The following is a 15,122-nucleotide window of genomic DNA, read 5'->3' on the forward strand; positions in this document are numbered from 1 at the left end:
CCAGTCCTGTGACATTTGATCACCCGTGTAGACTCCCGTGACCACTGTCCCTGAGATCCAGGGCCTGTTCCAACGCCATGAAAATCATCCCCTGCACTTGGATCCACCACTCTTGACCCCAGCAGCCACTAATCTGTTTCCATCTCTGGAACTCTGTCATTTCAAGGGTGTGATAGAAGTGAAATAGTACAGTGTCCTTTTGAGTTTGGCTTTTTTTCTCTCGGATGGCACCCAGGAGGTCCATCTGGGTGGCTCAGCGGTTGAGTGTCTTGCCTTTGGCTCAGGGCATGATCCCAGGATCCTGGGATCGAGTCCCTCATCGGGCTCCTTGCAAGGAGCCTGCTTCTCCCTCTGCCTATGTCTCTGCCTCTCTCTCCGTGTCTCTCATGAATAAATAAATAAAATATTTTTTAAAAGAGGGGGTGCTTTTGTGGCCGAGCAGGATTCTGTGGTCTGCACAGACCACAGTCCGCCTGGCCATTGGCCCCTCAGGACATCTGGGTTGTTGTTTCCGGTTTGGGGCTCCTCCTGAATAAAGCTGCCACAGACGGTCACACATACAGGTTTCTGTGTGTCTGGCCATATGCTTTGTGTTCCTCTGAAATAAATACCCAGGGGTGCAGTTACTGTGTTTTCTCTACAAATTGCCCCACCAACCAGTCTGGTGGCACTAATTTTCCATTCCCGATGGCAGCGTGTGAGTGACCTGGCTTCTCCACACCCCGCCGGTTTTAGAGCTGTCACTCTTTCTTGTCTTCGCCCATCTCATGGTGGTTTTATTTGCATTTCTCTCGTGGCTCATGAGCAGAGTGCCTTCTCATGCGCCTTTTTGACCATCTGTATATTTTCTTTGTGGGAAATGCATCTTCATCTCTTTTGCTAATTTTCTAAATGGGTTGTGTTTTTACGATAGAGCTTTGAGAACTTGTTACATATTCTACATGCTAATCCTTTGTCACATAGGCGGCTTGCAGATACCCCCTCTACCCCCACCCTCCTCATAAGGAGCAAAAGTTTCCAATTATGATGAAGTCAATTCAGAGTTGTGGGGCTTTTTTTTTTTTTTTTTGTCCTTTGTGGATCAGACTTTCAGTGTCTTATCAAAGAACTCTTCATGAACCAAGCCCCAGTTCCTGAAGATTGTATCCTTTATTACCTGTGAAACATTTTTTAATGTTACATGTTTCATTTCAGTCTGGTCCACTTTAAGCTCATGTTTGAGAAAAGTGAAGGTTCAGGTTGCGGTTCATTTTTATTCTTAGACATGTAGGCGTTCTTGTCCTTTCTATATATATATTTTTTTAAGATTTTATTTATTTATTCATGAGAGACACACAGAGAGAGGCAGAGACACAGGCAGAGGGAGAAGCAGGCTCCCTGCCGGGAGCCCAATGTGGGACTCCATCCCAGGACTCCGGGATCATGCCCTGAGCTGAAGGCAGACGCTCAACTGCTGAGCCACCCAGGTGCCCTGTCTTTTCTATTTTTAACTTCCAGAACTATCCATAGAATAGTAATACAGAATATTTTGCAGTGACATAATTGACAGGTGTATCACTCGACAGCATAACTCACGTGTCCCTCACCACCCTGTCTGGTATTCGTGCAAAAAATACATAAATGCTGTGAACATGATTCTTTTTTGCTGTATGGAAGGGATTTTTTTGAACCCAGATCTTAGGATCACTCACTATTAAACATTATTTCTCCATTTACGAAACCATTTATACAAGCAGTTAATTAACTGTGGATGGCAGCATTATGGATTATTTCTACTTTTATGCTTTTTTGTGATTTTTAAGTTTTCTACACATATAGTCAAGAAGATAAGCACTTTTTTTTTTAATGGTGTTTGCTAGGTTTGACGTAATTTGGTAATAGAAGGCTTGTGAATGATTTTTATTGGGTAATAGGTTTAGGAAGAGAATTCTTTATAGCTCACACTTAACTTCTAAGCCCCAAGATGCTCCCCCCCCCACACACACACACACACCCTGCTGCCCTTGTCCCCTGAGGCACAGGGTTAAGGTTTTTTTGTTGTGTTTTGTTTCTTTGTCTTCTGTGGTTTTATTCTTCTTTTTACCATCTTGGCTTGTGTAACGCCAAAATGAAGCAGGGCAGAGAAATCGATGAGTTGTCTTGGCATCGATTTAGTCTATTCTCAGGTGGCTGAAAAGCCAGGAACTGTGAACTGAAGACTTCATTTTGTCTCAGATTTTCTTAATTGTCTCTCGAACACTCGCCTGAAGCGCGTGCTTGCTAGAACTCTCCAGAGACAGGTGGCAATCTCAGCCTGAAAGGAAAGTCTTCACTGAGACAAAGAATAGGGGCAGGGACAGGGACACAGGACCTCAGTAAATATGAGAAAAGTAGCAATTATTTTGAAGCCAAGCTTTTGAAACTGCTGCGCAGCTGGGGAAGGCTGTTCCCGCCTAAAGCTGCCACTTGGCTGGCCCCTTTGTGTGGCCCTTTGCAGAAAATTGGGAGGAGACTTCTGTGCCAGGGCCCAGCTGCCTTCAAAAGATGTTCCCAGTTGCTTCCCCATCGAGCAGCTGGAGGAATCTGCCATTGAGAATATAAAATCTTGCCAGAAAGTCGCTATTGTTAGAAATAAGCATGCTTCTAGATTGTAAAGGACAATTGAAAACCAATTAAGGTGGTCGCTGGGTATGTCACATTGGGCTTCCTCGATAAATGACTTTCAGGGGGTTTGTAACTATGAAGTCTTGTTAATGAACTTTCCTTGTGAGCCCTTAGGCTTCCTACCAGAACTAATGGATTGTGTGCTTGTGTATCAGGGAAAAGTCTGTGGCCTGCAGGACCTACAAGAGGCCAGGGTCCTGCTGGGAGTAAAACTATCCTGGAAGTTAGCCCCTCTGCACCTGAACTTCACAGTGTGGGGTCCAATGTTCATGTCAAGTATGGGAATACCTCGTTGTATTGCACTTTGCAGATACAGCGTTTTTTAACAAATTGAAGAGTTGTGGCAAGCCTTCATCAAACAAGTCTGTCCAACCCATTTTTCCTCCCTTTGTGTCTCTCACATGTTGATAATTCTCACACTACCTTAAGCTTTTTCATTATTCCATTTGTCATGGTGATCTGTGATCATGACTCTGAAAGCTCTGGTGATGGTTAGCTTTTTTTTAACAATCTAGTGTGTGGGGTTTTTTTTGTTTGTTTAAGATTGATGTTTAGGGATCCCTGGGTGGCGCAGCGGTTTAGCGCCTGCCTTTGGCCCAGGGCGCGATCCTGGAGACACGGGATCGAATCCCACGTCGGGCTCCCGGTGCATGGAGCCTGCTTCTCCCTCTGCCTATGTCTGTGCCTCTCTCTCTCTCTATGTGACTATCAAAAATAAAATAAATAAATAAATAAATAAATAAATAAATAAATAAATAAAACATTAAAAAAAATAAGATTGATGTTTAGAGAGAGCGCCCCAGGTGCATAAGATTGATTGATTGATGTTCTGAGAGAGCGCCCCAGGTGTGTGTGAGGGGCAGAGGGAGAGAGAGAGAGAGAAGAATCCCAAGTGGATTCCATCCTGAGCATGGAGCCCTACACGGGACTTGATCCCACAACCTGGAGATTATGACCTGAGCCAAAATCAAGGGTCTGATGCTTAACCAACTGAGCCACCCAGGTGCCCTGACAATAAAGTGTTTTGTTTTGTTTTGTTTTTAAAGATTTATTTATTTATTTATTCATGAGAGACAGAGAGAGAGAGAGAGGCAGAGACATAGGGGCAGAGGGAGAAGCAGGCTCCTTGTAGGGAGCCCAATGGGGGACTCGATCCCAGGACTGCAGAATCATGACCCAAGCTAAAGGCAGACGCTCCACCACTGAGCCACCCAGGTGCCCTGACAAAACAGGTTTTAAAGAATAATCAAGAGAACATGCTGCTGTCTGTGTTGCTGAGAACAGCCTGTGTTTTTTCCCTCTGGGCAAAGAACTTTTTCCATTTTTCTCTGCTTGCTTCTTATTTTTGTCCCTACCCCTTGCCTGGGTCCCATCGTAGAAATGGCTCTGTGGCATACAGTCTCTGCAGCAGGCCCGGTGCACGCCAATCGATGCCCCTCGCAGCAGTGTGCAGACAGTGCTAATTAGGCTCTGAAGCAGCTTTCATGGCCACGCAGACAGTGCTAGGCAGCCGTGTGCCGAGCTCCACGCCATGGCCCGGATCCCAGCACCCCACCACTGCCCATCTGTCCCGCCACGGCTGTCTGGTCTCGGCAAGCCTGATAACAGGATGGATGCATGTTCCTGTCTCTCTCAGAGCCCAGGGCAGAAGGACAAACTCACGCTGTGTTCTGCAGAAAAATGGCTCTATCTCAAGGAGTTTATTGGTTTGTTTGATAGCTTTACGGAGATGCAACTCACAAACCATATGATTCCCCCATTTAAGTGTACAATTCATTGGCTTTTGGTAGAGCTGCAGTCACCACAATCAACATTAGAACCCCCAAGAGAAACCTTATACCCATTAGCAGTCACCCTTCATTCTCCCCCAAGTCCTGCACAACTGTTAATCTATCTACCTTCTATCTCTGTGCATTTGCTGGTTCTGCACATTTCCTAGAGACGGACTCCTACAACATATGATCTTTTTGTGTCTGACCTCCTTCACTCGGTGTATTTTCCACATCCATCCACATTCTATCATGAATCAGTGCTCCATTCCTTTTACTGCTGAATAATATTCCACTGTATGAATGGACCACGTTGTGTTTATCCCTCCATCAGTTGATGGACACTGGGGTCATTTCCACTTTGGGCTGTTGTGAATGATGCTACTGTGAACATTTATGTACAAATATTTGTGTGGCTATACCTTATCGCTTCACTTGGGCATATACCCAGAAGTGGAATGACTGGAGTGTAGGGTAAGCTCTGTGTTTAGCTATTTGAAGAACCACCAGTTTTTCAAAGTGCTACACCACTGTGCATTTCCACCAGCAGTCCCACAATTTCCACGTGTCTAGATGTAAGAAAACTGCTGCCAAGGGATGTTTGAGGGTCTCCAGGATTTGTTCTAGCCGGTATGGTAAGCCATGCAGGTATGGAAATGACTGCCAGGAGAAAAGTTTGTACTGACAGTCCCCCTACGTCACCCCTTACAGTCACGGAGGGCCACAGGGAGCTGCCCCAGGGTCAGTCAGGAGCCAGAGGGCATGAAGGGAAAGCGTGGGCAAGAACCTTTACTGTGGTTTCTTTTTTTTTCTTTTAAGATTTATTTATTTATTCATGATAGAGGGGGAGGGGCAGAGACAGGAGGAGGGAGAAGAAGGCTCCATGCCAGGAGCCCAACGTGGGACTCGATCCCGGGACCCAGGATCACGCCCTGGGCCAAAGGCAAGCACCAAACCGCTGAGCCACCCAGGGATCCCCTTTACTGTGGTTTCTATGGGGAAGAGTGGGTAGGGCAGAGTAAACAGGTTTAGGACTGACTAGTTTGAAAAATTTCAGCAGGCTCTGGGGCTTAGGGGTGGTCTCTAGTGGTCTGGTGCCTGCCCCTGGGGGTGATCAGGGCAGGACAGTGGTCCTGAATGCGAGAGCCCCACAGAGGAGGGGTTCAGAGTGTGGGCTCTGGATTGGTGGGTTTGTGTATGAAAAGTGTTCTTGCAGGGTGCCTCGGTGGTTCAGTTGGTTAAGTGTCTGCCTTCCCAAAGTCCTGGGATCAAGTCCCATGTTGGGCTCCCTGCTCTGCAGGGAGTCTGCTTCTCCTTCTGCCCCTACCCCTGCCCCTACCCCCACCCCTGCTCTTGCTCTTGCTCTCAAATAAATAAGTAAATAAAACTAATAAAAAAAAAAAAAGGGTGCTCTTACAAGCGAATCGTGGACTAGCTCTAGGAATCCACTGGCCCTGAGAAGGGCAACAAGTCCCCAGATGTCAGATCATCGAAAATACAGACTAAGAAGACATGGTTGAAAACGGCTGGTCTGTGGCAGAGTCACCAGCTTGTGTCCTGATCGGGCAGTTATTTCCGTGGCTGCACATATTACAGAAAGATTCGATTAGTGATTGTCCAACCCATCTTTTAAAAGTCTCAAGTATGGGATCCCTGGGTGGCGCAGCGGTTTGGCGCCTGCCTTTGGCCCAGGGCGCGATCCTGGAGACCCGGGATCGAATCCCACGTCGGGCTCCTGGTGCATGGAGCCTGCTTCTCCTTCTGCCTATGTCTCTGCCTCTCTCTCTCTCTCTCTCTCTCTGTGTGACTATCATAAATAAATAAAAATTAAAAAAAAAAAATAAAAAATAAAAGTCTCAAGTAGTGGGGTACCTGGGTGGCTCATTGTTTGAGCATCTGCCTTCAGTTCAGGGTGTGATCCTGGGGTCCTGGGATCAAGTCCCGCATTGGGCTCCCCACAGGGAGCCTGCTTCTCCTTCTGCCTGTTTCTGCCTCTCTCTCTTTTTCTCTCATGAATAAATAAATTAAATCTTTAAAAATAAAAATAAAAGTCTCAAATAGTTTGAGAGGGGCAGTGGTAGTTAGACCCTCCAGGGGAAAAGTGATTTATCCCCGTTGGGCCATATTGCTGCCAATATACAGCATTATGTTTTCCTGTAATAAGTCCCCGCAACTCGGATACTTTTTAGGCATAGGTATGTAATATAAGTCATAAAGAAATACAAAGAGTATCAGTGTTCCAAAGAAATACCGTATGCATTTGAGTAAACAAGGGTGTTCTAAAACATCACAATAATTTCTCATCCGACAACTTTCTTGTATGCCGGCAGTTTTCCCTTATTCACGGATTCCGTATTTGCAGGCTTACCTACTTGCTATAATTTATTTGTAACCCCCAAAGCCATGCCTGTAGGGCCTTCACAGTTGTGTGCAGGCATGTACAGTGAAAAATATGAGTCACCTAACATGTGTGTTGCAGGCTGAGATAGAACAAGGTGACCCCCTGCCTTCCAACTTGTACTGTAAACAAGTGTCCTTTTTGCAGTGTGGTTAATGCCATGCTCTTTCATTTTTATGCTCTCTGTTGCTGATCTGGCTGCTTCCCATGGCCCCCAAGCATTGTGCTGAAGTACTGTCTGGCTTTACTAAGTGCAAGAAGGCTGTGATGCCTCGGATGGAGAAAATCCATGTGTTAGATAGGCTCCATTCAGGCATGAATTGTAGTCCTAGTGACCGTGAGCTCAGCGGTAATAAATCAATAGTATATATTAAATAAGGTGTCTTTCAAGAAAAACACGCATAAAACATGGTTACGTATTGATGGGTTGATAGAAGTGTAGGCAGACACTCCCAGGAGCCCAACTTTGCATCTCCCCTGTGAGCAGTGATTCAGTACCACTTCTTCAGTGCCCACTGTAACTTTATAGAACATCGGTACAGTGACAGGGCACCTGAATGGTTCAATGGTTGAGCATCTGCCTTTGGCTCAGGTCATGATCCCGGGGTCCTGGGATCGAGTTCTGCATCGGGCTCCCCAGAGGGAGCCTGCTTCTTCCTCTGCCTGTGTCTCTCATGAATGAATAAATAAAATATTTAAAATTTTAAAAAGAACCCATTGGTATAGTGAATAATGAGAATCAGTTGCAACATTTTGTTTTGACATCATTTAAGATTCACAAGAAGTTGCAAAAATAGCACAGAGGGTCCCAGATACACTTGGTGGAGCATCCCTCAGTGATGATAAACTAACCAATAACCAATGGTAATCCCCGGTCAAAGCTAGGACACTGACATTGGTAGAATATTGTTAACTCAGGGACAAACCCTGTTTGGGTTTTGCCAGTTGTTAATTGCATTCTCTAGTGGGGAGAAGGGAGTATATAGTTCTATTAAAAAAATTTTCTGGGGAAAAAAAAAAAATTTTCTGGGGATGCCTGGGTGGCTCAGCGGTTTGGCACCTGCCTTCGGCCCAGGGTGTAATCCTGGAGTCCCACATTGGGCTTCCTGCATGGAGCCTGCTTCTCCTCTGTCTGTGTCTCTGCCTCTGCCTCTCTCTCTCTCTGTCTCTCATGAATAATTAATTAATTAATTAATTAATTAATTTTTTCTTAAGATTTTTATTTATTTGAGAGAGAGGAAGCACACGAGCTGGGGGGAGGGGCAGAGGGACAAGCAGACTCTCTGAAGAGCAGTGAGCCCAAGGCAGAGCTCGATCCCAGGACCCTGAGATCATGACCTGAGCTGAGGTCAGATGCTTAACCGACTAAGCCACCCCAGCGCCCCTGGTTCTATGAAATGCTATCCTCAGTATATATAAATCTGAGTAGCCAACACCAGTCAAGATGCAGAACTGTTCCCAAAGAAACAATGTTTTCTTTTTTTCAGAGTACAGTCCAGTGGCATTAGGTGTATTCGCATCAGTGTACCACCATCCCCACCATCCGTCTCTAGAACTTTCCATCTCCCCAGATGGAGACTGTCCCAGAAAACTCTGACACTCCCACCTGCTCCCTGGTCCTTGGTTCCCACCATCTACTCTCTGTACCTGTGGATGGGACTCCTAGGGGGAGGGACCTCATCTAAGTGGATATGTACAGTATTTGTCCTTTTGTGTCTGGGTTATTTTGCTTAGCACAATATCCTCAAGGTTTGTCCACGTGGTAGCAGGCGTCAGGATTTCCTTCTTTTGTATAGCTGAATAAGATGCCATAAAACAATGATTTCTTGCCCTGTTTCATGGCAGGCATTGTCCTCCATTCTACTGGCGGAACACAAAATGATCAGAATAAGTAAATTACGGCATATATTAGAGGGGAGCCAGCTTACCATTCATTCATTCTTTTTTTTTTTTTTAAGATTTTACTTATTTATTCATGAGAGACACCGAGAGAGAGGCAGAGACACAGGCAGAGGGAGAAGCGGGATCCATGCAGGGAGCCCAACGTGGGACTCGATTCTTGGTCTCTAGGATCATTCTCTGGGCTGAAGGCGGAGCTAAACCGCTGCTGTCATTCATTCTTTCTGCTGAAATTCTGTCCCTTGTGCCCCCCTTCGAGTGCAGTCGCACCTGGTGTCCCTTAATCGTGACCCTTAGACATGAGTACCTCAAAGTATCTTCTCAAGGATCAAGGGAAGATTTAAGACACCATAGATTTAGTGTGCCCTATCATTTATTAAAATTCTTTGGGAATGGTGATTCCCAAGGGATGTTGATGGTGGCATTTTCTCCTGTGGACTATGTGATTAAAGCAGAACCCGTCGGACTTCAGGCAAGATCTTGGGTCATAGGAAACAGTCTGTCAGCCAGGTGAAGGATTCATTTTAGAGGTTGTTTCATATTTGTACATTCAGGTCATAATTGCCTAGGTGGGGTTTAAAGTGGTGTAGAAATGGCAGGAAATGCCTACCCTGGACCATGGAAGCCTCAACTTATGACTTTTACCTTTATGAATGGGTGTTCATCCATGAATGATACCCTCATCACCTTTGTCTCTGTGATCATAGTAATTGTTAGCCACTTACTGATGCCAGGACCTTTGAAGTCACTGACCAGGTATCACCATCGCCACATCACATGGAGCCATGCTAATGAATGGCTGTGGATATGTGCTCTGTGTGGCATATGGTGTCACACTGCTTAGTGGTTAAGTCTCAGTTGATAAGCTTTGTTCATTACTCCTTGACCAGAAATTTCCTTTCTGACACATACCCACCTGCACATTTGCGATCACCCTGAATTTCCCACTTAAATTTTTTTTAGGGGATCCCTGGGTGGCTTAGCGGTTTAGCACCTGCCTTCAGCCCAGGGCGTGGTCCTGGAGTCCCGGGATCAAGTCCCACGTCAGGCTCCCTGCATGGAGCCTGCTTTTCCAAACTCTGCTTGTGCTGTCTCTACCTCCCTCCCTCCCTCTCTCTCTCTCTCTCTCTCTCTCTAACAGATAAATAAAGTCTTAAAAAAATTTTTTTAAGATTTTATTTATTTATTTGAGAGAGCAAACAGAGGGAGAGGGAGAAGCAGACTCCCCACTGAGCAGGGAGCCCAATTCAGGGCTTGTTACCAGGACCCTGGGATCAAGACCAGAGCTGAAGGCAGATACTTAACCTGAGCCACCCAGGCACCGCCTGAATTTCCACCTAAATTCAAACTCTCAGAATATTGAATCCCACTCCTCAGAAAAGCCCTTGAGATAAGTACATTTTCCTCTACTGCTGGTCACTAACCCACCCCAGGGGTCATGGTCTGCATGCCACTACTTTACCTGTGTGATAGAAACCCATGGGTGGGTGCATTGGGGACCCAGGAGCCAGGGGGGAAAGACTAGTGGACAGATTTCTTCCTAATGCTGAAATCCTTGCCTGGCATAGCGCTTTTGACCCCAAGAATGAATGAGCCCAGGAGCCCATCTCAGCCAGACTCGATTTGTCAAATTGGAGAGGGTGATAGTTTGACTCTTCTGAGTTCCATCTTTCCTGTCAGTGGGAAAGGTGATCAGAGAGTACACGCTATCCGGTTCCTACCTTAATGAGCAGAGGAGTATCAAGAACCCTTTGGAGCCCCCGTTGTATGCTAGGCTGGTTTACAATCCTTGTATAAGAAAGGATCGGGGTGGGGGCGGGGGGATCCCTGGGTGGCGCAGCAGTTTAGCGCCTGCCTTTGGCCCAGGGTGCGATCCTGGAGACCCGGGATCGAATCCCATGTCGGGCTCCCGGTGCATGGAGCCTGCTTCTCCCTCTGCCTATGTCTCTGCCTCTCTCTCTCTCTATCAAAAATAAATAAAAAAAAAAATTAAAAAAAAAAAAGAAAGGATCGGGGGACACCTGGGTGGCTCAGCGGTTGGGTGCCTGCCTTAGGCCCGGGACGTCATCCTGCAGTCCCAGGATCAAGTCCCACATCCGGCTCCCTGCATGGAGCCTGCTTCTCCCTCTGCCTGTGTCTCTACCTCTCTGTGTGTGTGTGTCTCATGAATAAATAAATAAAATCTTTAAAAAGAAAGAGAAAGAAAGAAAGAAAGAAAGAAAGAAAGAAAGAAAGAAAGAAAGAAAGAAAGAAAGAAAGAAAGAGAGAGAGGGGGAGGGAGGGAGAGAGGGAGGGAGGAAGGAAGGATCATCACCTCTTGTTTACTGTGGAGCTCAAATTTTGTTAGGGTACTTATGATCAGGGGCTTGCATGGCTTCACACCATGCCCTGGGGTCTCTAGGTCCCAGAGTCATCCTGATATCTGACCTCAGGTTCATTATAGCCACGTGGGGCCGCCTCGGTGGCTCAGTTAGTTAGACATCTGCCTTCAGCGCAGGTCGTGGTCTTGGGGTCCCAGGATCGAGCCCCACATCAGGCTCCGTGCTCAGTGGGGAGTCTGCTTCTCCCTCTCCCTCTGCCCCTGTCTTGTTCTCTCTCCTTCTCTCCCTAATAAAGAAAAAAAAATCTATATATTAAAAAAAAAGTCAAAAAAAAAATTAAAAAAAAAAATAAATAAATAAGTCATGCATGTGTGTGATGTCGGCACGAGCCGCACCAAGCGCAGAGCTCCCTATTTAGTGATCTTAGATTATTTACAGTGATTCTAAACTACTCTCTGCTTTTTTACCCCCTGCCAAGGTGGGAGGGGTGTCGGGATTTTTTTGCCGTTATTTTACCAAAGGAGAAGATACTGTGCGATTTCCAACTAAATGGTCACAGTGGGGACCAATTTCCTGCCCTCCAGACCCGCTGTCTCAGCCAATACAGTAGGAGAAGACGCAGCTTTACATTTCTAGAAGGATCACATGGAGGTATAAAAACAGCACAGCCCGGCCTCGCACGGCGCTGGGTCTCGGAGCCCCGACCGTGAACATGGGGAACACGCATTCCAAAAGCAGTGACAGAGACAGCGCGCTCCACGGCCGCCCCGAGCTGTCTTTCTACAGCTCTTTTCCTCGGAAATGGAGCGAGAATGTCTTTCTAGATAACGAGCTGCTGACCACCAAGATTCTCTCCGTGCTGCGGCCGCAGTCGGAACGGGGCTTCCGGCCGGGCCACCTCCGCTACCCTGCCCACTTTCTCAGCACCAACTCTGTGTTTGCCTCTGTCGCAGCGTCCCTAAAGGAGCACCCGAGGGCCACCCTCGTGTCCGATGGCAGCTCTGCCCTGTCCAGGAATGTCGGCATGACGGTCTCACAGAAGGGGGGGCCACAGCCAGCACCCAGCCCGGTGGGAACGGGGACACAGCTTGGGTAAGTGGGGGTCCCGTCCCTGTGCCAGGTGCCAGTGAAGGGAGGGAGGGAGGCAGGGCACCAGGATGCGGCGTTCCACCGGGAGGGACCCCCGCGGATGGGCTCCCCGAAAGGAGACCCTCGGGTCCGTGTGGATCTGCACGTTGGCCCCCCAGCCACGCGGTGAAATTCCTATTAACACTTGCTTTGGAGATTCAGTCCTCTTGTTGATGGAAACCCCATGTGTTCTGAGTGTACATGGCCATTCGGAGCCAGTTTGTTTCATGTTCTCGAAGGGCCCTTGGACAGGGTTCCTGTGCGTGCTCGAGATGATGCTAGAAGTCCCGCTGAAGTGGCCATGGAGGTAGCATCCGTTATTTATGGCTTAACCTCTGTCCTCCGAGGACTCGGAGGTTGTTCCCTTAATCCCTTGCACGGCAGGATTCAGGTAGAAAACCCAATGCTAACAAATGTCATTGTGGTGATACTCCTATGGGTTGGTGGGGAAAGGAGCTGATTATCTTTGTCCACTAAGAAGGGGTGCCCCTTCCACCCTCGACGGAGTGTGGCTATGTCCACCTAACTCTTGCTAGAAAGAATTCCAGGGGCCCCGGGGGCTTTGGTGGCCATTAAAGGAAGAAAAGCATTTAACACCCCCCTTAGAATGCACCTGGTCATTGGACTGAAGTTCATTATGCTGCAGGAAGTCTTGATGTGATATGAACAGATCATCTCCTAATTTTTTAAAAAGGATTTTATTTATTTATTTATTTATTTATTCATGAGAGACACAGAGGGAGAGAGAGAGGCAGAGACACAGGCAGAGAGGGGGAGAAGCAGGTTCCATGCAGGGAGCCTGACATGGGACTCGATTCTGGGTCTCCAGGATCACCCTGGGTTGAAGGCAGCACTAAACCATTGAGCCACCTGGGCTGCCCTCATCTCCTAATTTTTATAGATGATCTGTGACAGAGTTTATATTGAAATCCAGAAAGTTCTCAGATAGATTTGCCTTCATGTGTGCACGTGCGCACGTGTGTTTAACTCCATTTTTTAGAATAATTGTTTTTATGATTTTTGTTTAGACCAGTCACAGGAGAAATGGATGAAGCCGACTCTGTGTTTTTAAAATTTAAGCAGGCAGCCGATGACTCTCTCTCACTTACATCTTCGAATGCCGAGCCCATTTTTGTAGAAGGTACAATCTCAATTCTTTCACGGACGTCATGCCATGTCCACCCACATTGGGAAGGGCTGGGATCCATATCAGTGTGTCCTTGGGATGCAGGCTGGGGGGGCAGCCCAGAGCCAACAAGGCCCCGGCCCCCCAAGCAGCAGCCTCTTACTCTTCCCTCAGACCCCTGCACAGCCTCGCTAAGGAGTGAGATCGAGTCAGACGCCCGTGAGTTTGAGGCGGAGTCCTGGAGCCTTTCCGTGGATGCAGCGTACGCAAAGAAACAAAAGAGAGAGGTGGTCAAGAGGCAGGATGTGCTCTATGGTGAGAAGTTCTGTGCTGTCACACTGACCTTCCACTTAACTTCTTTTCCTCCTTTGTTTTGATGGCTGACACCTAGGAGTCCTCCCCTCTGGGACACTGTGGCCCACACCACCTGCTCTCCCAGGGCAGCCCTGCCTTCCTAGTCAGGGAAAAGATGACCCGGGAGGGCTTTGTGAGTACCATCCCTGAGGATGAAAGTGGCCAAATGCCCAGTCCCGACTCATCCTGACCCTGCTGGTGACTCTTGAGAGACAAGACCTACCCGGGCCCATCCCCACCATCCCTGGTGACCACAGACAGGCTGGGGTGGCTATGACTGGGGGTTTGGGAGGTATGTGACATTGCACTGGCTCCAGGGTGGACACCCCTTCCTGCTGGTTGTTGGGAAACCTGGTTGTGGCCATTGCTTTTGGAACAGAACCCCATCCCAAGGCCAGGTGTCATGTTGGATGCCCCACGTAGGTCCCCCCTAGGCCTCTGGACCCCCCTATAAGCAGGATGATGAAGGCCCCAGACACCCGCACTAGAATCTGAGGCCTTTCTCTCCCTAAAGCCTGACTTGTTCTCATGATTCTCCCTCCATGGGAATCATCCCCAAGACTCACAGTGTTGTGTCGCCCAAGGAGGTATTCTCTGTCCCTTACTGGTGTTCCGTGAGGAGGTTCTGGCATAGGTGTGTCTTCGCTTTCCGCCATGTGCAGTTGGTTGGTGACAGTGGTGTCCACTGGCCCCCATGTCCCTCCACACTCCACACCCTCACCTTTCTGCCCAGGCCAATGTAGCTTGAGGTGTGGGCAGGAGGAGAGTCCTGTAAATGCTTCACTTCAGGGCTCCAGACCACAGGCAGAGATCCTGTAGGGAGGGACAGAGAAGACTGGTCTGGATGTTTCCATCCAGGAAGCCCTTTGCCACATTGTCTCACCCTCTGGGTAAACACAGACTGCATCCAGCCCCACGGCTGGCAGCCCTGGGCCGGCTCTGTTGACCTTTGTTTGGTCTCTAACAACTTCCAGGCCTTGATTTGAACAACAGATAAACTCCCAACACGAAACCTGGTATTTCTCTGCCTTTTACCAGAGAATTAAATTCTTCACTTAAATTCTGTTTTTTTTTTTTTTGGGTTATGGTGTAGGTCTGGTCACTGGCATATCCAGGTGTGTGAGTTTCACATCCCAAGGAATGGCGTTCACCAGAACATTCTTCTTTATTTATTTATTTGAGAGAGACAGAGCACGAGTGGGGAGAGGGAGAAGCAGACTCCTCGTTGAGCAGGGAGCCTGACATGAGGCTCGATCCCAGGACCCCATGATCACAATCTGAGCCAAAATCAGCACTTAACTGACATCAGAACAGTCTTCCTGCTTAACTCAGCCTTGAAACGTCTTCGGTCCTGAAATCCTCCTGTGAATCGGAGGCCCCAGCACACAGCCTGAGTCCTCTCTTGATGTCACTCCAGCAAGGGCTGCTTCCTTACACTGCAGCACTGGGTGGGGAACGGGATGGGAGTCCCCCACACTAGCCCC

At 47.8% G+C, this 15,122-nt stretch overlaps 1 protein-coding gene across 4 annotated transcripts in view; it reads left to right on the forward strand.

Moving 5' to 3' along the window:
- ARHGEF18 (Rho/Rac guanine nucleotide exchange factor 18) overlaps positions 1–15,122 on the forward strand; it is an 85,479-nt gene that overhangs the window by 53,255 nt on the left and 17,102 nt on the right. For all 4 annotated transcript variants that reach the window (XM_072787401.1, XM_072787400.1, XM_072787402.1 and 1 more), the window contains 3 exons: positions 11,984–12,122; positions 13,187–13,299; positions 13,459–13,599. In XM_072787401.1, coding sequence (XP_072643502.1) covers positions 11,984–12,122; positions 13,187–13,299; positions 13,459–13,599 — 393 coding nt within the window. The remainder of the gene's footprint in view (positions 1–11,983; positions 12,123–13,186; positions 13,300–13,458; positions 13,600–15,122) is intronic.

Source organism: Canis lupus, chromosome 19 (assembly GCF_048164855.1).
Source record: "Canis lupus baileyi chromosome 19, mCanLup2.hap1, whole genome shotgun sequence".
Classification (NCBI taxonomy): Eukaryota; Metazoa; Chordata; class Mammalia; order Carnivora; family Canidae; genus Canis; species Canis lupus.